The following is a 24646-nucleotide window of genomic DNA, read 5'->3' as shown; positions in this document are numbered from 1 at the left end:
GGCCTCAGTGGAAAGGTGACTTGTCAAGAGGTTGTTCTTAATCGAGGGAAACAGGGAGAAAAGGCTGAGGTATTCCAAATTATTAGACAGTTTTCGTTCAAATCGTCAATATGTACAGAGGAGGTCAGGAGAGGGGTACAACAGTGAGTGCCTACAGCCATCTGTAAATCATAGTGAAGGCTCTGTCATGATTTGGGCTGCATTTCAGCCAGTGGTTTGGGGCATCTTATCAAAACTGATGGAGTGATAAACACAGAAAAGATTTTTTTGGTTTTACTCATTCATGCTACATTTAACTGCATGAAAATGATCCCAAACACGTTGCGCATGCAGTAAAAGCATACCTGGATAGTAAAAAAACCACAGTGAAACACTATCAGTCATGGATTGGCCACCCCAGAGCCTGGATCTCACCATTATTGATGCAGTGTGGCATCATTTTGACAGAGAACAGAACAAAAGGCAGCCAACATCCAAAGAAGAGCTTTGAATGTTCTTCAAGAAGCCTGGAGAACTATTCCTGAAGACCACTTAAAGAAATGACAAGAAAGCTTGGCTAATTGTGCAAACTCTGCCTTGTATCCTGTGTTTCCATTCATGTTTGCACATGTTTCAGTAAACTGCTGCACCTATTTACCATTTTCCTAGCAAAAAGGATGGCTGAAGACTTTTGCACAGTGTACTGTACACTGAACTCAAACTCACTAAGGACAAAGAAGAAGTGTTCTCTATAATATACAATCTATGACTCAGAGGTTTTTTAAAAGCCACATGACTTATCTATGCCAATATCCTTCGCATTGATTAACCTATCATAGTTATGCACACTGGGCATATGTAAACTGCTAACAAGATATTCCTGTCCTTCCATCTCAATGCTGTATCTGCCTGGTCAGCAAAAACCTTCACTTGACCTCTGGGAGAGATTTACCCTTTGGACAAGACTTTGGAGCCTTTGTTTTCCTGTTTTTATTGTGCTCATTAAGTAGATAATTCTTTGTTTCTCCAGAAAAAAAAACTGTGAGAGGATATTTTAAGTTGTGGGTATGATTTATGGGCAAAAAGGAGCAGGAAAGGGGAAGGGAGGGGGAGAGAAAGGAGTTGTCTGATCCAGAGGATACATTTTGTCTTTAGCCAGACTAAGGAAGCTATTTTTGATTTAATTAGATTTCTGGACACCACTTGACTCAGGAGGCTTTGGGTCGCCTACTCGTTTCTATTCCCATGGTGTAAATCACAGACGCATGGCATGTGTATTTGTCATATGAGATCAAATGCATCTATCATTAATGTTTTCGCTATACAAGCGCAGTGATTCTCCTCCTTCTTCTTCTTCCTATGCATCCATATCATTTTATGGATGCAAGCTCACTGTGATAGAAATGATTAGTTTTTGATATAAGCAAATGCCATCACTGTTCTTCAGTGAGGGTTTAACAAAGAACATGATCTGTTTTCTCGATGTAGTGGCAGCTGATATTGTTAGCGGTGTCACAAATACACAGAAGGGGTTGTCGTGAACAAGGAAAAATATCCAAGCACTGCACACATTCATAACTCCCTCACATCCAAACAACACATTTGTAAATTGTCAGTGAACCATCTCTAAACTGCACTGCGTGTAGATACCGTGCTGGCAGCAGCAGTGGTTATGAATGCACAGTATCCCAGTGTTTGTAAATCATTCTTCTCACTCTGACCCCACATAGTTTTGCCCAGTATTGGGCTCAATTGTCCACAAACCTCCACAAACAAACACACAATGCTGTCTCACCCCAGTGCCCAGCCCCACTTGGCCCAGTGCTGCTTATGGGTGGGGATCAGAGTGGTTGTTGAGAGCCTAGAGTCAGCAGATATACCCTGATCGATGACAGCATTTGCGGTTCCCTTCCAGTAAGAGCTTTAAACTTGGGACGAAGACAGTCATTTGGCCACGAAAAGGGGAGAGTTTCCCATGCGCCTGTCTGCTGATTCTGAGGCAGCTTACAGCTTTTATCATGGGGAGAAGCTGGCCAGGACAAAGTCCCAGTCTGATGCAAGAAGGACAGAACTGTAACGCTGAGTCTTGGGTGACTGGTCACCAATGTCAGTTGAGACTCTTGCTGCTGCTCACTATCACTGTCTTTCTCTTTTTACTACACAGTATTTATCCTTTCTGCTTAACTCACTGCAGGGTAATTATTTCAAAATGGGTAAAGTTACAACCCAGTGAACAGTCTGATCTCAGTCTGATCAAAATACCCTGTAAAAAGTACAGTATAAACTCGATTGTTACACTCAGCCTGGTAGGTACAGAAGAAACCAATGTGGTCAGAGGTTAGCTCAGTAGGTGTATTCATGTTCTAATTACATGAAGGTTTTCAGACTGTTTACTGAATGATATGTGACATACAGGTAATTGTACCTTTTGTCTGTCTGCTATCTCTGTCTCTCTCTTTTCCAGACGTTTATAGTCCTAAACAAGGGGAAAACACTCTTCCGCTTCAGTGCCACGCCCTCCTTGTACATCTTAAGCCCTTTTAATCTACTTAGGCGAATAGCTATAAAAATTTTGATACATTCATATCCTTTCAAGTGATTTTATTTGTTTATCTTATAGTGAATGAAAAATTGTTTCTGCCTATTGCTGAAGTGGCCAGTTAAATGTAAGTTAATCTACTAAGCTATAAGCACTAAATCTTCCTAGTGTTTCCTCTTCTTTAAATTTGTCTTTAATATTAAAGTTGTATTTCAGTATTTCAGTGTCTGAGGTGCTGTAGACTAAATATATAAAGAATCTTTCCTTAACTTCTCTGTTCTCACGCTATTCAGCATGATCATCATGTGTACGATTTTGACCAACTGCATATTCATGACATTCAGTGATCCCCCGGAGTGGTCCAAACAAGTAGAGTAAGTCCACCTCCACACTTCTCCTCAGCAATCATATTCTTATTTGATATTCTTCTCACCTTTTTTTGTCCTCTCCTCTTTTTTTGAAAGGTATACCTTCACCGGTATCTATACATTTGAGTCACTCACAAAAATTGTTGCCCGAGGTTTTGTTATTGATGGGTTCACCTTTCTCAGAGACCCTTGGAACTGGCTGGACTTCATGGTCATTTCAATGGCGTAAGTACATAAATTATTTGCTGTTTGTAATAAAAGAAATGAATATAAATGGATAATAAATGGATCACTTGCACTCGGAATGACTGTGTTCAAATACGCCACACTTACTGTAAAGCAAGAAACCATAAAGATTTCAACATGATCAGCAAACATACCATCATAGTAATTAAAGAGAAAGAAGCTTTCAGAAGAGGTTCATTCATCTCGAGATAGTAATTGTAAGACAACAACAAGGCAGCACGGTGGATCAGTGGTAAACACAGTGTTCTCACAGCAAGAGGGTCCTGGGTTAAAACCCGGTAAGAGCACTTCTGTGTGTAGTTTGCATGTTCTCTCCATGTTTATGCAGGTCAACAACTGTGACTCATATCGAACTGAAAGTTCTTAAAAGCACATTATCTATTATAAGGCCTTTTAAAAGATTCAGTTGTCTTAAATTCAGTTGGGATGGGTTCTAAATAAAACAGTGGCTATGTTTAATAGTTCAACTAACCCTTTGGTTAATAACAACCACTCATTTTGGTTAACATTGGAGACTTGAAATACTTATAAAATAACCTGGGCAGTGTTTGAATGTGTTTGAAACCTGGGACAATCTGTTATTGATGAGATATTAATCAGCATAGTAGGGCAGTGGTCTTTTCTTTAAGCCAACCAGTTACCTTAATTTTTACCTTACTTTTCATTTTCAACTAACATTAATGCATTTACTTGTAAAGAGTTTTTTTTCTCTTTTGATTTGTATTTCCATCACAAGTTTGGTCTCAAAATGGAATTTAAAGCAGGATTGTAAAGGACCTAAAACGTCTTAAATTAAACTTGCTTACAGTGTTGACACCCTGTTGATGCCAGCAACACACTTCTAAAAAGTTGGGACATTAGCATGTTTACTAGTGTGTTGAATCATTTTTTATTTTTTTACAGTATGTAAGTTTCTTGGAACTGAGCATGTTGTGCTTCTCATACCTCATATCACAACACCTGCATTCAGTTTAGAAATAAGCTCCGTATTTTATCATATTTAGATTTTCATTTATTGAACTTGTTTGCATTTTCTATTTAACTAAGATCCTTCTTTATGTGATATTCTATTTATTTTATTAAGTGAAGCAAATTTTGCATTTTTTTTTTTACTATGGAGTTATGCTGTTGTAATACAGTATGTTTAGAACATAGTTTAGTATTGTCTGTATGGCACCATATGTTGCTCTAAAGCTTGTATGCATGGTTCAGCATTAATGATAGCATCACAGACCAGCATCAGAATTCATCTAGGCCAAGCACATTAATCCCCCATACCATCACAAATGCTGGCTTTTGACAACAAACTGGATGTCCTCTCTGTTCTTGAGCCTGGAAGACAAGGCATCAGTGCTAAATTTCCTAAATTCTGATAGTGTTTATATGTTTTGCTTTAGATAAAAATGTTTTTTAAAGATCCAGTCATGTCATCAGTTAATCTAAATAGATGTAGTATTTTTGTAACCATTAGAAAACTTTTTTCTTTCTTGCTCCTGTCCCAACTTTTTTGGATATGTATGTCTGGCATCGTTTCACACTAACCGTTTATTCACTGTATGATATGTTTTCTTTGTAGTACTTTCAGTTAAATACACTTAAAAACTTGGAATGATTTGAGCTTCATTGCACTGTATTTTTAGTCACATTTTACACACTGCCATGTTTCTCATCAAAACGTATTCCAGTGCCAGTATTTTGTTTCATGGAATCTCTGCTGTGGATATAGATTGTGGATTTGTTTCCCTTTTCCTTGTTTGCTGGATTAAGAGTACGCTGACTCGTGCATGTGCGATTTAAGGGCAGCAGGGGTTAGTTATTTTGAGAGGATGAAAGCTGTTTATCAGTTTATTCATAGGAACTTGATTTTAATGATTTGTGGTGGAATTTATGTTGATTTTTTTTTTTTTAATGAAACACTCTGCCAGTACACATCAGTCTATCACACCGTGTTGATAATGCTTATTCACATATTTTGTATTAACCTCTTCTTTCTTTCCCCTGGTCGGCATGGCTGCTGAGTAACTGTATCTGATCCACCTTGCAGGTATATAACAGAGTTTGTAAACCTAGGCAATGTGTCAGCTCTCCGTACCTTCAGGGTTTTGAGGGCTTTGAAAACAATTTCAGTTATCCCAGGTAAGAGAGTCCAGGTGTTTGTGTCTGCGGGTGGGCGAGCCACGGGGTTGATGTTAGGTGTGGTTTTGTTTCAGTCCCTCTCCTCTCCTCTCCTCTTCCTTCTTCGTTCTCTTCCCCCTGGTTGAACAGGTGTTCTTGCTCTCACCTTGGTGTCCCTCCTGGTCTTCGGTGGTGGTGCTGGTGTCGTGTTCTTGCGCATACGTGCGTGCGTGTAGTTATCGTGTGTGTTGTGTGTCATGGGGTTCTGTTCTGTGTGTCATCCTACCTTGTTACAGATATATAACAGAGTTTGTGGACCTTGGGAATGTCTCGGCGCTGAGAACGTTCAGGGTTCTCCGAGCACTGAAAACAATTTCTGTCATTCCAGGTGAGACTCCCATTTAAACACTAAGGCTGAGCTTATCACTTAGCTCTCTTTGTTTCTTTAACTTGAGTCATTTTCTTTACTTTTAAATAAGATAATGATACTGAATTATTTCCTTTCCTTGTTTAACTTTTATTTTATTATAATCAAAAATGGTAGCAATACATTTTTGATAGGCTTAGCAGTCTACCCGCACTCCCACGTGCATCAGTGCATTAACATGTGCAAGCAGAAATGAATGTCCCAAACTTTGTGTTTAATATTACTTCCAAATGAAATCTGTATGTTGCTGTAAGTGGTTAAATTAACAAACTAAATATTGATAATTTGCTCATCATCAACTGTCATATCAATGAGGTTCAGTTTTATTTCATTCTTTGATCTAAATTCTCTCTGTCAGTGATGTTGCCGCCCTGTTATTTATTTATTTTTTAACTATTTCGCTCTCTAAGACTGCCAAGCCTAATTTGATAACTGCATGAAGCTTTGAAACACATGCTATTACAAGTTTGGTTTTAAAGGGCTATTCTTTTTTTAAATTTAGTTTAATTCTTATGTAATTTAATTTTTTAAAAAATTAACGCAGTTACTTTATTCAGGATCTGGATATGTTTTTTTTTTTTTTTTTCTTATTTGAAGATCTTCATCCATCCTGGGAGTGAAAGAGAAAATATCAGTAAATGTTATAATGCGTAAACATTTTCTGGCACTTTAGATATTTTGATTCTAACACCATCAGGGAGCACAATATCATTCGGTTTCATTTCCATTCTTTGGCATGACAAAGAAATGTCATGCCAAATATAAAACCAATCATTACAAATAACCTTTGTGATAATAAGGCAAAAGAGTCCTGCAGCAGATGGTGTGGTCAGCACGGAGTCCTGATTTCAAAAGCATAAACAGACATAAGCTAGTGAGACAGCTTAAATCCACAGAACTGTGACAAGTTCTCCAAGGTACTCAGAACAAGCTTCCAAGTACCTCGAGAAACTTTCCATGAGCGCTCTATGTAGTGCCTAAAACTTTTGCACTGTATTCTGGATATTTCACATACAATTTTTTTCTTGGCAACAAATAATAGATGACATTTCTGTATTTTCATGTACATTACATGCACTCCTTCTATGACAACTATATAGGTTCCATCGAAGCGCATATGTGTTTAACACACATATATACAGACACACTACAATAATTTTAACCTCAAATGAGCGCTTAGCTGTGCTAAACCAGCTTGAAGGTTCAGTACTGTGAGAGAGATGCAAACAGATGCCCAGGATGGGAAAGGTTCTTCAACTAATGCAAGGTCATCATCACGTTTTAGACAAGTGATGCTGACATAGTCAGTTCCTTCAGCCTTGGCGTTTAAATGACCTGCATGACACCTCTCATTGCCACCCCCTCCAACCATACTTCACCCCTCACAGGCACGTACTCTTCCTCGCCTGTCCTATCTTTCTCCTTTTCACTTCCTGCTTCCTTGATTGAGCCTGATTATGTGTGCTGTTATCTGTTGTGCTGCTGTGTTCACTTGATTTGTCGGATGCAGTTTAATTATAAATGGAAGTTACTCAGGGATGTTCCCATAGATGAGCACATGAAGTTAAAGGAAATAGTAATTCCATGGGGCAGTTTGCCTTTGTCAGATTGATCATAATTTACATTTTAGTGCCACAGTAGTAAATAGTTCAAATGAATCAGCTTTTTATTTCTTTAGCTCTGATTATGTACATTGTATACAGTTATTATTAGAAAGTAGACTGTCTTTCAATTCTAAGGTTTTACACATCAGGACATAATAAAAAATAATCTGGTCCTCAGAGGTCTTAAAATTATTTAAATACAAGATCAGATCAACAACAACACATGACATATTTCACTTTTGTTCATTATTTATTTAACAAAAACTGAGCCAAAGTGCAGAAGCAGTGTGTCAAAAATACACCCTATGATTCATTAGCTTGTTGAACCACTTTTAGCAACGATAACTTGAAGTAATCCTTTCCTCGTTGTGGAGGATTTTTGGCCTGCTTTTCTTTACAAATGTGCTTGACTCTAGAATACTTTGGTATACAGTGCCCAGGTCCTGTGGCTGTAAAACAAGGTGAAATCATCACCCATCCACCACCGTGCTTCATAATTGGAATAAGGTGTTTGTGCTGATATGCTGTATTTGGTTTTTGCCAAATGTGGCCCTGTGCATTAGGGCTAGACATCTCCACTTTGGTCTCACATGCCGGAAGGACATTGTTCCACAAGTCTTGTGAGTTGTTCAGATACAACTTTGCCAAACCAAGCTGTGCTGCCATGTTCTTTTTAGAGAGAATAAGCTTTCTCCAGGCAACCCTTCCAAACAATCTGTACTTTTTCTAACTGTACAGTCATTAACTTTAACATTTAACATGCTAACTGAGGCCTGAGCATTGCACAGTCTGACCTTGAGGTGAATTTACTGGGATGTCCACCCCTGGGAAGACTGGTAGTTGTCTTGAATGTTTTCCACTTGTGGATAATCTTTCGCACTGTAGAATTATGGACTTCCCATTGCTTGGAAATGACCTTGTAACCCTTCCCCGATTGATGGGCAGCAACAATTGCTGGTCCTCAAAAGATCATTGTTGATATCTTGTCTCCTTTGCACTGTGCTGTGTGTGACACCGCAATGCTCCAGACCTGAAAACTGCCAAAACTCCTACTTTTATAGAGGTGCTCACAATTGCTAGTGATCAATTAAACAAGTACATTTGATGAGCAGCACCTGGCTGCTGCTTAATTACTGTGGAAGCATTAAGGGTGTACTTAGTTTTTGACAGACTGCTTCTGCGTCCTAGCTTAATTTTTGTTAAATAAATAATGACACAGGGTAATATGTCATGTGCTGTCGGTGATCTGAGGTTTATATTAAGACCTGCTAAGGACCAGATTATTTTTATGTCCTGATGCTTAAAATGTTAGAATTGAAAGATGGTGTACTTTCTTTTTACCATGACTTTAAGTAATGTGAATCTATAAAAACAGAAACGTGTCTTTCGAATGGAAACATCCCATATGAGGGTAGTGTTTGCCTGTAAAAATTGAACGTGTCTTTATCTGTTTACTTTTAATGGTCTATTACAGAAAAATAAGTGTGGTGTTACTATTCACTATATTAAGTACAGAATCATGTCTTTTATTGTGTTGCCTGTTTCTAGGTATATCTGTTTTTATATTTAAAAAAAAACATCAGATATATCAATACAAATATTACAGACTTTGAGTAAAAGATTGACTCTATTTCTGCTAGGTGATATCAAGCAGCTTGAGCATTTATTGAGCTCTGCTTTTTTAGGTATAACTGACTAATGTCACTGAATAATAAATAATAACATCATTAGTTATTATTCATTAGCAGTCAAAGCTCTGCTGAACTTCATCTCTGGTTCCTCTGGCCTGTGTGGTTGATGTTTTGTCAGACTTGGTTGGTCTGGCAACGTGAGCAAACTACCTGCTAATTGTAACAAGATTCAAATGTTGATAATCCTAATGGATGCAACTGAGCTTCACCAGTGAGATTAATACAGACAAATGAAAAAAAATTTGCAACATGTAATGTGTTTATGTAAACGTCATCAGTCATAGAAAATAGCTGATTGAGAAAATAGGTTTTTGGGGACTTTTTTTATGCAGTTTTCAATCTTAAAAGGTCCACTTTAATACAGTAAACTTTAATTAACCCGTGGTGAGATAATACTGTCAATTTGGCCATACCTTCACAGCCATGTGTTTTAAATCATATTTCATCAATTATTAAATATTTTAAATGCAAAAACCTGCATTAATGTTATATTTTTTCCTCTTATTAAAGCATTTATTATTTTAAATCAAGTATCAGTAGCCTATAGCATAATCAAAATAAATGTAAAAAGGAAGAGGAGGAAGTCAAGAGGTGGAAAATTAGCACACAGAAAAGGTTTCTCCTCACAGGAGAAGTGGAGAAGCAGGACAATGTGTTCTTCTGCACCTGAGCTGCAGAGCCGTACCTGCAGACAGTGACTGGAGATATTAAGCCCACACATTCCTACATGACACACTGTCTACACTTCTTTATTACCTTATGGGACTACATGTACCATTATTGCATTGGTCTTACATTATTTATTTTTGGATAATAGAGAATTCCAGTTTCTACACTAAATATATCACATCTGGAGTTCTGTTCAGGATCAGTTAGGAATTTGATAATGCTGCAAAAAGTTATTACATTTTTATGGAATTTAAATTTTTCTGGTATTTTTGCTTCAATGTGCAAAACCTTTCAGACATACCTGAAAAAAACAAAAACAAAAAAACAACAAACATTTAAAAGCTCAGTAAAGTAAAATAAATGTGAATTTATTGTGCATGTTTTTTTTTTATATAAATGAAATTGAATTGAATTGAATTTTAAATTGTGTCACTGTTATTCCACTCTATAATAAAATGTAATTAAAATTTGTTAATACAAAATTAAGTGATAGGTCAGTTACTAAATGAAACGTACTGCATGGTTAGCATTTATCTGGATAATTAATCAGAGTTTGGGCTTACACTTTCATTGATGCAGAAATGACAACAAGAAGCAATGCTTGTGCACTGTGTTTTTTTTCTGTAAAGGACGGCACAACACACTGAATTTCAATTTCTGGTATTGAGGCTTGGCAGAGCTGGCTATAGACACTTAAGAAATCATTCTGATGGCTGCCAAGTTTAGATTTATGTAAGAACAGCATAGGGTTAAATAGAGAATTAGCTCATACATTACTGAATTTAACTTTTTTTATGCATGATTTGAGTAAGCTCAGAATTGCAGCTATAACACCAAACCCAACTTATGTGCTTTAAAAGTGCTACAAGCCAGACCTTTTATTGGTGTATTATTTTGTATATGTGTGTATGTGTGCATTTGAATGTGTATGCTGGTGTGCATTTGTTTGCCTGTCTTTATGTATGTGAATTTGTGCATGTGTGTGTGCGTGTGTGTGTGTGTGTGTGTGTGTGTGTGTGTGTGTGTGTGTGTGTGTGTGTGTGTGTGTGTGTGTGTTAATTGACAGGCCTGAAGACCATTGTGGGTGCTCTGATCCAGTCTGTGAAGAAGCTGTCGGATGTGATGATTCTGACCGTCTTCTGTCTCAGCGTCTTCGCTCTGATTGGACTGCAGCTGTTCATGGGGAACCTGCGGAATAAATGTGTGATCTGGCCGGTCAACCTGACGGATCTTTACCCGCCAAATGGCAGCAGGGTTTTTGACTGGACTGAATACTCCATGAATACCTGTGAGTGTTTACATTTGATTAAACTTTGGAGCATGGCTAGAATAGTTTGGGATATTAGAGAATGTGTCTGCAGCATTAGAAACTCTATGACTTAGTCGTGATGTCTAAGGGATGAAATATTAACAGAAACGCTGACTTAATCGGGTAACACAGACATTTTGCCCCCCCAGTGGCCAATGCAAGTGACTCCTCTCTCTCTTTTTTTAATAGCTAATTTCTACTTCCTGCCTGGCCAGCTTGATGCTCTGCTATGTGGAAATAGTTCTGACTCAGGGTAAGCCAGTACTTCACTTACTATATCCATGCCATATTATATTTATGCTATGTTTTCAGCAGCTAGCTCGCGTATCGCTGTTGTTTCTTCACACATCTTAATGCATTATTAGAGATTTAAAAAGGGGTCAGTGGGTGTTTGAGGGTATTTCAGCATCAGATCCTGTTGCCTGGATGACCCAGTCAGTTTTGTGTATACCTCTTCAAAAATGCCTCTTTGAGAAGTTGGTGTATCCTTGTGTTTTTCAATAGGTGCTCCATTGGGCAACAATTCTGCAGTATATTTTGACTGTTGCTTTCTTGCTCTCTCTTTGCGGTAGTGCTCTACACTGTGGAGGGTGATGAACCTCTTCCTGAATACTGCTGACTGACATATACTGGGCTGTGGTTTCATGCCCATATTCTCAGTGAAATCAGCTTTTTGTCAGGCTCCAGCCAATTGAACCTTTGATGCTTAGATATGGCTTAATGTGGTATTTGGAAGTTTGATACCACCAGGTGATTTTCATATGAGCCCTCATCTTATTCTGATCTGATAGATCTTTAGGCCATGTGGACTCATTCAAAAAAAATCTTAGAATATATATGTTTAATATGCATGCATATTCTATGCTTAGAATATGAAACACATAAAATATTAAAGTGTCATACTTCTAACACCGTAAATGAAAGCAAGACCAACAAAAGCACACAAGATGTTTTTCAAGGTTATTTTCATCCTGTCGCATCTTAGATAAGGATGTTAATCAGGATCCCAGTGATGCATATTATCCCACCTGTGTTGATGCCAGAGAGGCACATTTCATTCACTTTGTAGATTATGTTTTTTTGTATCGCTGTGTGTTCCTCTTTCAGACGATGTCCAGAGGGCTTTACATGTATGAAAGCTGGAAGGAACCCCAACTATGGTTACACCAGCTTTGACAGCTTCGGATGGGCTTTCCTCACCCTCTTTCGTCTCATGACCCAAGACTTCTGGGAAAATCTCTACATGCTGGTAAAGACTTAAACAGACTTATATTTATTAAAGCCTTTCAGTCCTCAGTAACTACCTCTCCCACAAGCAGCACTGAGGAATTTTCCTCCATCATAAAAAAAATATTAGTCATCAGATTAGCAGGCTGCCTGAATGAATCAGCATTTTTTTTTTTAATGCTTTTAGGGACACAAATGCATGTGCAAATTCAGTATGTGCACCAAGATCAGTTAGGGTAAATTACACTACCATGACTGTGCACTGGTATTCTGTAGGCCTCTGTAGGCCTTCACCGCTACAGCCATGACAGATTCACCTTATTTGGCAAAATAGGCCAGATGGTGCTGTAGTGTGTGTGTGTGTGTGTGTGTGTGTGTGTGCGTGCGTGCGTGCGTGCACGCGCACACGTGTGTATGTGAGTACAGACTAAGACATTGTTTCACTTTGGAGGTTTTCCTGGAGAAGGTCTTCGGCTGATTGTAGAAGCACCAGCACACAATATCCAGTACATACTATACCTTTGAAAGAATAAAGCACTACAGAAAAAAAAAAATCCATAAACTTTAAATAACTGTGCACCAAGGTGCATTTCAGTTGTATTTTTGTCATTAGGTATTTCATTTTATTCTTTATCTTGCATGGTAAATTGCTGATTCCTTCTCATTTATGGTATTTCTGTGTTTCCTGTGAGACTCTACGAGCTGCGGGGAAGACCTACATGATCTTCTTTGTGCTGGTCATCTTTGTGGGCTCATTCTACCTGGTAAATCTGATCTTGGCTGTGGTGGCCATGGCTTATGAGGAGCAGAACCAAGCCACAATTGAGGAGGCACAGCAGAAAGAGGCGGAATTCAAGGCCATGCTGGAACAGCTCAAAAAGCAGCAGGAAGAGACTCAGGTAAGTCATACGCTCTCTCACACACATATACCTTTACCCACTGTTTATAGCTTTTAGTTATCATATATTTTTTTTTTCTCTAAGGCTGCTGCCATGGCGACATCTGCTGGTACTGTATCAGAGGCTGCGTTAGAAGATGAAGGAGGGGGGCACTTGTCCCGCAGTTCCTCCGAGGTCTCTAAGCTGAGCTCCAAGAGTGCAAAAGAGCGTCGCAATCGCAAGAAGAAATGGCGACAGAAAGAGCAGGAGAAAGAGAAGGGAGACACTGAAAAGGTGGTTAAGTCCGAGTCAGATGATGGCAGCAAGAAAAGCACCATTCGGTTTCCAGGAAGTCGACTGGGGAGGAAGACATCCATCATGAACCAGGTAAAGTTAGCAAGAAAGGTTGTAAACTTGGGAGCTTCAGCAATAGCCCATAGACTGTATATAAAAGATTACTGTAGATATTATCCTACCCTCACCTATGGTCACAAACTTTGGGTAGTGGCCGAAAGAACGAGATCGCAGATACAATGACCTTCCTCTAAAGGGTGGCTGGCCTCTCTATTAGAAGTAGGGTGAAGAGTTCAGTCAGTCAAGAGAAGCTCAGAGTAGAGCTGCTACTCCTCCACATTGAAATGAGCCAGTTGAGGTGGTTCGGGCATGTCCTACTGGGAGGAGCCCGCAGGGGCAAGACCCAGGACATGCTAGAGAGATTATATCTCTTGGCTGGCGAAGGGAGGTCTGGGTTTCTCTGCTCAGGCAGACCCTGCCCCAGAAAAGCGGAAGAAAATGGAAGAATGTATGGCTGTAGATATTGTGATGTCACCAGTTGTTTAGTGGACTGAAGCCTCAAGCTGAGCACATTGGCCATCACCATCTTATTTCTTAGAGCCAGAAGTGACCATATATGGATGAGAGGACAGATTACTAAGGTATCACCTAAAGCTAGCTAACTGAATCAAAGCTGCATCTATAGACTGTTTGGATGTATTGTGCTAGCATAGATACTTATACTTTCACTCTGTGAAAAAAACTGCGCACAAAGAAATAATTTTAGTAGAATTAATACAGAAGGCCATATTATTTCACAGTTAATTTAATTTAAAGGGACAAATGGACTGGTACAGCAATTTTCTACTCTAGCTGAGCACTCAATGCACTTTTTACTTAACATTCATCCATTCACACACTTTCATATAGAGCTTTATTCTGTGCCTTTAAGTGTTTTTTAACTGTCATTCACACACTCACACTCCAATGGATGCATCAGGGGCAGTTAGGGGTACAGTATCATGCCTAAGGACACTTTGACATGAAGACTGGAAGAGACAGGATCACCAATCTTTAGATGGGTGTATGACTTTCTCTACCTGCTCTACCTCCTGAACCACAGTTGCCCAGATGCAAAAGGCACAAACAGAGCACCTTAAAGTCCAGTTCTCAGACAGCAAGCAGCATCTACCTGTCATTCAAAGTGGCTATTCCCATAATGATGTTAAAATTGGACATTTTAACATGGAGATATACGAGGATTGAGTTCCTTTTGCAGCCAGCCTCCAGTGGTCATTTGAGGAATTGCAAAGGCCGGGATTTCTATGGGAATTTTTCTGAGCAGATGTGGGTTGTTCCAAAGCTCTGGTGGATGTGCGGATATGCGTGGAAGAGGGCAGCTTTTTTTCCAGTCTGTTCCTGTACTCGGTGGTTTAGGCAGTGATCTGGTCACGGTATCAGCTGTATCAGCCTCTCTTGAGCCACATCCCTCTTGGGACTCTTTCTGCCACTTTAGTTGTCATATAGACAATTTTCCTACTTTTTCCTTTACTTTTTCCTTGCGAGACCTTTTGATACTTTACTTCCTAACTACCTTGTTTGCATTCATTGGCCAGTCCTTTGTAGTTTATTTCCTCTCAAAAGGCTTTAGCCCTGATGACTTTGAGCTCCAGCAAGGTGATTTGTATGTAAAATGCACTGTAATTGTAATGTTCTTCCATTGACTGTTGTTAGATAATTTTTCCCTCAATGAACTACACAGTGTGTAACACTAAAGATTTTTCAGTTTGAATATTTCATTCATCAAGATCCAATGTGTGACATATCCTTAAAGGTACAGTAAGTTGTTTATTGAATTAATTTTATAGAAAAAAGTCTATAATTACATCTTCCAACAAATTGATGTGTTCTTATAAACTTACAATTTATTCATTAAAAATACATAGGAGCAGGTCCCACTATCTTGACTACAGTGACAGAGATGGTCATTGCCATTTTACTTAATTGCATTTTATGTATGTGGCTAGAGACTGGCCACATACATAGTATGACTTATTAAGTTACTTTTAATTTAAAGATCACAAATAGCTCGTTCAAACTATATTTGACCATTTAACATTTGTAAATGTATATTTTCATCATCTTTTTCTCATTGTCTTTCTCCTCCTCAACCACTGTTCTCTCTCCTCCCTCATTTCTACCTCATTCTCTTCCTCCTCACGTCAAGTCTCATCTCCTGAACTGAAGTCAAGGCTCTAACACACAAAAACGTGCATGAACATGCTTATTTAGTCCCGATATTGTTGCCAGACAGCTTACAACGAGTTAGCTGAACAACAGCTGGTTATAAGCTAACATTCCAGCTAATGTTAGGTTTGAGTCCATTGTATGAGACTTTATTCACTAAGTGGGAGAGTCCAAAAATGTTAGATCTCCTTCAAAGACAATTTCACTAATGCAGGCTAACAGTGGCAAAAACGGCAGTGCCTACTGACAGAAAAGTTCAGGATATCCTCATCAACTCACCTCAGTATTGCTTTCATCAGTGAGCTTCACTGACTCATCTGACTCCTTGCACAAAGTTTTACAACCTCCTCCAGAGGTAAATAGTGGACTGACTCCCTACCCAGATAGTACGAGGCTCCAGGGCCCATCCAATCCAGAGTCACTTTACCATTTGGGTAAACTCACTACAGATGAATGGTGGCCAGAGTTTTTTTATTACTGATTTAGTAAGGGTTGAAACTACTCATGTTAAAATACAGTAGCTACAAAAATTTCTTAACAGTAACAGTAGTGGATACACGCCATAGCTACAGCCATTATGGGGTGCAGTCTAAATTTAATGTTTTTGATCTCTCTTGGCTGACTAAAATGTGTTTGCCCCCACCACAGATAGGATTATTTAATGCAGTTTAGAAGGGTAAGAAAATTCATTTGACTGCAATGTGCAATCTACTGACATCTAGCATTTACATACTGTATCTTTAATTTTTTCTGAGCAATGTGTTCTAGAAAGGCAATATTACATGGATCAAATAGTTTATGGCTATATTTTGTGCCTACATATAAACTACTTTCTTGTTTGCTTTTAAATTGCTCTATTTCTTTTTAATCCCTTTCCTCTGATTTATTCTTGGTTTATATACCCCACGCCTACACATCAACTAACTTCTGCTGTTTTAAACAACTCCTTAATTCTCCCTCTCCTCATTTATTTCTCCTCCTTCAGTCACTACTCAGCATCCCAGGCTCACCCTTCATGTCACGCCACAACAGCCGCAGCAGCATCTTCAGCTTTAAAGGCCGTTCCAAGGACATGGGCTCAGAGAATGAATTTGCAGACGATGAGCACAGTACAGTAGAGGAGAGCGAAGACCGTCGAGGCTCCCTGTTTATACCTTACCGTCGCAACAGCTACAGTGGCTACAGCCAAGGCTCATCGCGCATCCATCCGCTGGCACCCCACTCTGGAGGGAAGAGAAACAGCACAGTGGACTGCAATGGCGTGGTGTCTCTCATCGGCCCTGGGCCTGGCAGACGGCTTCTGCCTGAGGTGAAAATAGATAAGGCAGCCACTGATGACAGTGTAAGGACGTCCATGTGACACTAAATACAGTCTAGGCATGATGGTGGTGGCCCGGGTCTCTGCAGCTTCTCCTTCACAACCTCTACCCTTGCTTCTTGTTCCTCTTTTCCCTAAACTCAGTATCTACTTTTTTCCCACTCCCTGAGTATCCAGTCTGTTTTATTATTTCACCATACACTGACACTTAGACTTCCAGCCTAACCTGATGCCTTTTCACCTCTTTATTTAACAGCACTAAAAGTCACTAACCAGTTGAAACAACATGCACAAACTCACTGCCTTGCCAGCATCATCACCATTGCCTCACTGAAATAATATCTAACAGTAATGCATAGTAAGATCAGCCTGTTTTAGTCTCCCTAACAGTTCTATAACTGAGCTTACTGTCATTTATAAAAAACTTTATCATATAAAATTTTCTCTCTTCTTACTTCTGTTTCTTTATTTCTGAGGGCTTTGCCTCTCTGTTTTTTATCTAGATTTCTTTTTCTTTCTCTTCCTGTCAGTTTCACTCTCTCTGCTGCTGCTGCTGTCTCTTTCTTCCTTGCTCTCATTTATTCTCTGCTCCTGAACCACTGGATGGTGCAACACAATATATGAAACTTTTTTTTTTTCCTATAACAATGGCTCTCCCCATTCGAGCTAGCATGGTAGACCCCCCTTTTACTGTCAACCAATCTACCTGCTTTTTACCTTCTCTTAAAATTTAGCATGACATATCACCAAATGATGTCTTGAATTCCTCTCTGTTGTTGACATGCATGCCACTGAATGCATTTTAATGTTGTTTAGGGATTGTATTTTTCTCATGCCAGTACATGATGAAGGGATTAGTAAGTGTACCTTAAATTCTCAAATAAAAGGGGCTATAATGGCTTCTCGTTAAAATCTATCATGTTGGGGAAAACAGAGGAATTAGAAAATTAAGGCCTCTTTCAAAAAGGTTTTAAATAAAGGCCTGGTTTTCTACCTGGCTGTGCTAAGTTAAGGTACCTATTTGAGAATTTACAGTATAAACTTAAAATGTATTAGATGATATTTTCCAGAAAATTCTCAAAGTCAGCAAATGAGTTAATTTTTGGGAAGTATATATTTTATGCAATGAGCCACTTCTTTTGTCTTGTGAGCAGACTGCTGGCCTCATTCACAGTTTAGATATCTGTGAAGCATGAGTTTCAGTGTGTGTTTGTATTCATGTAATCACTGTGACATCATGTCTTTCTCTGAGCACAGACTACAGACGTTGAAATTAAGAAGAAGCACTCTGGGTCTCTCATGGTGTCTGTGGATCAGCTCAACTCCTCTTTCAAAGGGAAGGACCGTGCCAACAGTCAGATGAGTGTAGTCACCAACACTCTGATAGAGGGTACAGAGATTTTACACATTTCTCTTTTTCTCTCTAATGCCGTGCCAGTAATCATCAGATTTTATCTTGGCGCTAAAATACTTTGAGCATTTGAGCTGGATATAAAAATGCACTGGTAGAAACAACATTTTTGTTGTTGTTCGATATCAACCAAATGACAGCTGTTGTTGCAACTTGTGGGTAGAGGCCCATAAGTTGAGTATAATTTTCCTCGAGTGAGATGTGACCACAGTTCAGGAGTCTAGATGTTGAAATACATAATGTTTGCAATTAAACATCATACTGATATTTTATATATGGAGATTAAGAAAATCAGGTGCACTGTTTAATGGTGGTTAATCACCAGGACGTTTGTGGTAGACATTAACTGGAAGTGTTATTTTGTTTGTGTGACTTAAAAGGACTTAATATTAAATGTTTCTTGTCCTTTTTTTTTACTTTGTCTCTTCCTGCAGAGTTAGAGGAGTCGCAAAGAAAGTGTCCTCCCTGCTGGTACAAGTTTTCTAACATCTTTCTCATCTGGGAATGCTGTCCTTTCTGGCTAAAACTCAAGCACATAGTCTACTTGATTGTCATGGACCCATTTGTTGACCTGGCCATCACCATTTGTATTGTTCTCAACACCCTTTTCATGGCCATGGAGCACTACCCCATGACGCAACATTTTGAGGAAGTACTGGCTGTTGGCAACCTGGTGAGAAACTACAGTTCTTATTTAGTCCTGTTTTTTTTTTTACAATTTCCATTTGTTTTTGTAGTTTTTTTTTATGACTGCATGAAGCTCATTATCTCTTTGAGGAGGTACAGAAACATTGCAGATGTAGTTTGTGCTGCCTCAATTACCTCAAACCAACTCATCAAAGCTTCATTTGATATGTGCACTTAAGAATATATACACATAGCGTGTACAGGAATCTGATGGGGTCTCATTAAAGATTTAGTACTATTTTAATGTAACCAGCTAGCCTTCCCTGCCAAGCTCTTATCACATCCACTCACTCTTCATACATTGCATCTTGATTCCTTCAAGTCTGCTGAACTCTAAATTTGCTCTTGGCTCCTTGCATACAGATGTGAGGCTCTTCAACACTGATTTGACAGTGTACATACCTGTAGCAGACATTTTGATTTGTCTTTGCTCTACCCATGCTATGAAATATCACTGTAGCACAGCTGTCTAATACTGGCGCAGTGTCAGAATTAAGACAGGAAATGAGGTCATAGGCATTGGCACTGAAATTGGAACTGAACTCAGAGAAATCTGCGCAGTATGATGGATGGTGCAGTGTGAATCACTGGGTGTTCTCTGCGGCATTAACTGGACACATGATTAGTGGAAGGACAATATGGGAAAGTCTAATAGCACTACATTTGAATACAAATTCTGCTGAAACACAGCGCCATTGCTCTTTGACCTTGACCTATCGCTGGTGTTCTCGCTCTTAACATATCCTAGTTCATTTTTAATCAGAAGTACTTCAGATGCAATCTAAACATGCCTCATTATCCTCTTTCACAAGGAAATATATTAAATGTATTTAAAATATTTTAGATTTAAAAAAAAAAAAAGACAGAATAACATATTCTGTAACCAGTTTGAACGTAATGTATTTCACTGTGTGGGTCTTCAGGTTTTTACCGGTATCTTTGCTGGGGAGATGTTTGCCAAGCTAATTGCCATGGATCCCTACTACTACTTCCAGGAAGGCTGGAACTGCTTTGATGGCTTTATTGTGACTCTAAGTTTAGTTGAACTGGGACTGGCTGATGTGGAAGGTCTGTCAGTGCTCAGGTCTTTCCGATTGGTAAGTGTAAAAAAAGAGACATGCGAGTCAGCATTTACTGCCACGTAAAAATCCTGTCACAATTTCAGTCATATTTTGTGCATATCTCTTCTTTAATAATCAGCAAATCAAAGCTGAAGTTAATTGTGACTTTTGCAAATGTAAATTCTGTAAAAGACTGTGTTTTACAAATTTTAAAACTTATGAAATAATCCTGTTTTGCATTTCTCTTCTAGTTAAGAGTGTTTAAGCTGGCCAAATCATGGCCAACACTCAACATGCTGATCAAGATCATCGGCAACTCAGTGGGAGCCCTGGGTAATCTGACCCTGGTGTTGGCCATCATTGTCTTTATCTTTGCTGTTGTGGGAATGCAGCTGTTTGGTAAAAGCTACAAGGACTGTGTGTGCAAGATTGCACAGGACTGCGAGTTGCCGCGATGGCACATGCACGACTTCTTCCACTCCTTCCTAATTGTGTTCAGAGTGTTGTGTGGGGAGTGGATCGAGACCATGTGGGACTGTATGGAGGTGGCCGGACAGACCATGTGCCTAACTGTCTTCATGATGGTCATGGTGATTGGTAACCTGGTGGTAAGAAAAGACAGAGATTATACAGTGTGTATGCTCCTGAATGATAATAATGCAATGCAGTTTAACGGATATAGTGCTGTGAAAAAGTATTTGCCCTCTGCCTGATTTCTTATTTTTTGCATATTTGCCATGCTTCCCCGTTTCATTTATTTAGGGACTACCTGGCCCTGTGTGAAAAAGTAATTAACTCCTTTTGTTAAATCATAAATTGACTGTGGTTAACCAAATTTTTTTGGAAACCTCAGTTCAGTTTCACTAGCATTGAGGTGTTTCCTGTCTGATTAAATTGGCCGACCTTTCTGTTTAGCACGTGTACGGGGAGTGTCAGGCGTTTTCGCCGCTCTTGTGGACTAGCCACACTCAGGCCTGATTACTGCCAGATCTGTTAAGTCAAGAAATCACTTAAATAGAACCTGTCTGACAAAGTGAAGCAGGCTAAAAGAAAGTAACACATCATGCCACAATCTAAAGAAACTGAAGAACAGATGGGAAAGAAAGTCCTTGACCTCTATCAGTCTGGAAAGGGTTACATAGCCATTTCTAAGGCTTTGGGACTCCAGCGAACTGCAGCGAGAACTGGAGAAAACTTGGAACAGCAGTGAACCTTCCCAGGATTGCTGGCCTACCAAAATTACTCCAAGAGGTTATTTACAACTCTTCCAGGAGGTCAAAAAGGAACCCAGAACAACAGCACAGAACTGCAGGACTCACTTGCCTCAGTTAAGGTCAGAGTTTATGATTCAACAATAAGAAAGCAACTGGGCAAAAATGGCATCCATGGAAGAGTTCCAAGGTCAAAACCACTGCTAACCAAAAAGAACACAAAGTCTTGTCTCATATTTGCCTTGATAATCCCCAAATCTTTTGGGAAAATATTCTGTGGACTCATGAGACAAAAGCAGAACTTTTTGGAAGGTTTGAGTCCCGTTAATATGGCGTAAAAATAACACAGCATTTCATAAAAAAGAATCATGCCAAACATGGTGGTAGTGTGGTGGTCTGGGGTTGCTTTGCTGCTTCAGGACCTGGATGATTTGCTGTAATTGATGAAACATTTTCTCTACTAGAAAATCCCGAAGGACAACATCTGGCCATCAGTTCATGCCCTGAAGCTCAAGAGCACTTGGGTTATGCAGCTGGACAATGATCCAAACACAAAAGAAAGACTAACTTTGAATGGTTAAAATATGAAAGGTTTAAGAGTGGCCTTGTCAAAGTCTGGATGTAACTCAGATTGAGATGTTTTGGTATGACCATAAACAGACCATTCATGCTGGAAACCCCCACTGGGGTTTAATACCTGGGTCTCCACCTTCTGGTTTGAGAACTGAAGAAGCCTTTTGGATGAGAGGTGAAACGTCTTCAAAAAACTTGAAATCCAATCGCCTTTTTTCAAGCTCCAGAGACTAACATGACCTGGATGACTGAGAAACTACACTGTTATTAGGTTTAGGGTGCAATTACTTTTTCACAAAGGGCCAGTTAGGCTCGGATAGCTTTTTTTTTTCCTTAATCACTCAAATTATCATTTTGTATTTGCTCAGTTTATCTTTGTCTAATATTAAAATTTGTTTGATGATGTGAAACAGTGTGACAAATATGCAAAAAAAAAAATCAGTAAGACATAAGCTAAGATAAAATAAAAATATTTTTATTGCCATTGCACAATATAATGAAATTTTGTTGGAGCCATCCTCCAGGTGCTGAAATAATTAATAATACAAGATAGAAATAAGAACTATTAAAATTAAATGAATAAGGATCTGGTATTTACAGTGAACAGAGGTAGTATGATGCAGTATTTACAATAAAAAATACTTTTTCACTGCACTGTATACTGTGAGTTCAAAAGTTTAAGTTTTTATCTTTTTTTTCTTGAGGTCCTGAACCTGTTTCTGGCCCTGCTGCTGAGCTCATTCAGTGCAGACAACCTTGCTGCCACCGATGACGATGGTGAGCCCAACAACCTCCAGCTTGCGGTTGCCCGCATTAAGACAGGGATTGCCTGGTTCAAGGCAAACATGAGGATTTTTGTAGCCACAATGCTAAAGAAGGTACCACATAATTAAACATTTATATACCTCAGCAATTCTTCCTTGTTTAAATGAATTGTTTTTGTCAGACACCTATTTGATGGCAATCTTGTTTTCTAATAGCATTTTTGCATTTGTTTTTTTTTTATCACTATGACAAGCAGCCTATTGAAGATGAACAGAAGCCTCTGGATGAGATGTATGAGAAGAAACTCAACTGCATTGCAAACCACACAGTGGACATTAATCGAGGACTGGACTATGCAAAAAATGGCAATGGCACCACCAGTGGCATTGGGAGCAGTGTGGGAAAGTACATGATTGATGAAGACTACATGTCCTTCATCCACAACCCAAACCTCACTGTCTGTGTTCCAATCGCTGTTGGCGAGTCTGACTTTGAAAACCTTAATACGGAAGATTTCAGCAGTGAATCAGACGTGGAAAATAGCAAAGATGTGAGTATCAAGGGAGTATGGTGGTGAGAATGGAGAAGAGATGACAGAGATATTGCCCTTATTTAAGTCCTTGCCGATTGTTAAGGTGAATTATTATTTGATATCAGAGGTAATGAGGTTGCTTGCTCAACTCAACGTGGTAGGAAGCAATGCAGTAGTGCTTGTAAACAGAATAAAGTTGAGTTTATCATGCAATATTTGGTAAGTAGAACTCATCCGAGTTGCCACACTGAAGAGACTAAGTTTAACTGACATTAAAGAACATCCGTTCAGACAGGAGCACTGTAACGCTGAGCTTAAGTGCTGACCCTGCAGACAGCCAGGAACAGCAGACAACAGACTGGCCTGGTGAGATGACAGAGCAGCAGAGTCGCAGTCTGCTGTATAGTAGAAATGTAGGAGAAGGATAAGCCAGACCCAGAGTGTGTGGAGAAGCCTGATGGGTCACCTTGACCTAGTTTGTTGTAGGGAAAAAAGGAGATAATGCAGCTGTATCACTACTGTACTTGCACCAGGTTTATATTCCACTGGGCTGCCTCAACCACAAAAATCTACCCAGCACTGCAGCCAGCCAGAGGCAACACTGCAGGACAGAAGCTGCTAACAGCCAATCAGAAAAGGATCTGGGTTTTTAGTAAAGAGAATCAAAGAAAAAAAAAAAAGAGTGAGAGAAGAGGAGAAGAAAGGGTGAAAGTCTGTTAGTGCCTGCATGTTCATAAGAGTGTGCTTACTTTATTAAAATATAGGTGCTGTTATGTTGGTGTTTCACCAGTTTGCTCTACATAACCTTTAATTAAGAAATGACAAGATTTGTTGATGGAGGTGATCTTCACCAAGCTACAGTTTTAATTTGTGCGAATAGGAGATTTTCTTCAATAATATTTTACCAATCTGTAATTCCTGTTTTGAATGTTTTACTGTAACATTGTATGAAACTGATCCAGACATTTACAGTATCTGTTTGCATTTTTGGCTGCATTGAACTGACTTGTTTGAATGCACATGCATAATACAATGTATATTTCTTAATTCTTTATTACAAATAAATATGCCTTCATCAATTAGGAGTCTTTATGATACAAGCATACAATGACCATTATTAGCAGTGCAATAAATCGGTGGTTATCTTTAACATGACTCTTAATAACTGTGGCAATGGGAAAATTGGATACGCTACATGTCTGTAACATATATGCCTCCAGTAATGAATCATGTCATGCATATAAACCCAAAGAGTGCATTAATGTAATGTCTTCATTGGCACTGTGCCTTATACATATTATATTCTTTCAGCATCTTACTGCTGAATCTATAACATCCAGAGAAATTGACAAGTTGAACTGATCTCTTTGTCCTAGCTGGATGACACTAGCTCATCTGAAGGCAGCACCATAGACATCAAGCTTGATGTGGAGGAGGTAGCAGTGGTGGAGGTTGTGGAGGAATATCTTGACCCAGAGCCCTGCTGGACAGATGGTAGGTGATATTTAGTATCTGA

General features: G+C 39.1%; 1 protein-coding gene across 11 annotated transcripts in view; it reads left to right on the top strand.

Annotated features, from left to right (window-relative positions):
- Positions 1-24646, top strand: part of scn8ab (sodium channel, voltage gated, type VIII, alpha subunit b) — a 43496-nt gene that overhangs the window by 7048 nt on the left and 11802 nt on the right. For 2 of the 11 annotated variants that reach the window (XM_030728543.1, XM_030728540.1), the window contains exons 2-18: positions 2444-2562; positions 2803-2892; positions 2983-3111; positions 5544-5635; positions 10705-10926; positions 11137-11200; positions 12055-12196; positions 12867-13073; positions 13158-13439; positions 16558-16881; positions 18148-18280; positions 18736-18974; positions 19912-20085; positions 20301-20657; positions 22538-22711; positions 22855-23148; positions 24507-24624. In XM_030728543.1, coding sequence (XP_030584403.1) covers positions 2444-2562; positions 2803-2892; positions 2983-3111; positions 5544-5635; positions 10705-10926; positions 11137-11200; positions 12055-12196; positions 12867-13073; positions 13158-13439; positions 16558-16881; positions 18148-18280; positions 18736-18974; positions 19912-20085; positions 20301-20657; positions 22538-22711; positions 22855-23148; positions 24507-24624 — 3160 coding nt within the window. Of the gene's footprint in view, positions 1-2443; positions 2563-2802; positions 2893-2982; positions 3112-5176; positions 5269-5543; positions 5636-10704; positions 10933-11136; positions 11201-12054; positions 12197-12866; positions 13074-13157; positions 13440-16557; positions 16915-18142; positions 18281-18735; positions 18975-19911; positions 20086-20300; positions 20658-22537; positions 22712-22851; positions 23149-24506; positions 24625-24646 lie in introns of all 11 variants that reach the window. The other 9 variants (XM_030728544.1, XM_030728541.1, XM_030728546.1 and 6 more) reach the window with 8 other exon arrangements.

Source organism: Archocentrus centrarchus, chromosome 5 (genome assembly GCF_007364275.1).
Source record: "Archocentrus centrarchus isolate MPI-CPG fArcCen1 chromosome 5, fArcCen1, whole genome shotgun sequence".
NCBI lineage: Eukaryota > Metazoa > Chordata > Actinopteri > Cichliformes > Cichlidae > Archocentrus > Archocentrus centrarchus.
The sequence above is the reverse complement of the archived record's forward strand: the minus strand, read 5'-3'. Positions and strand labels throughout refer to the sequence as shown.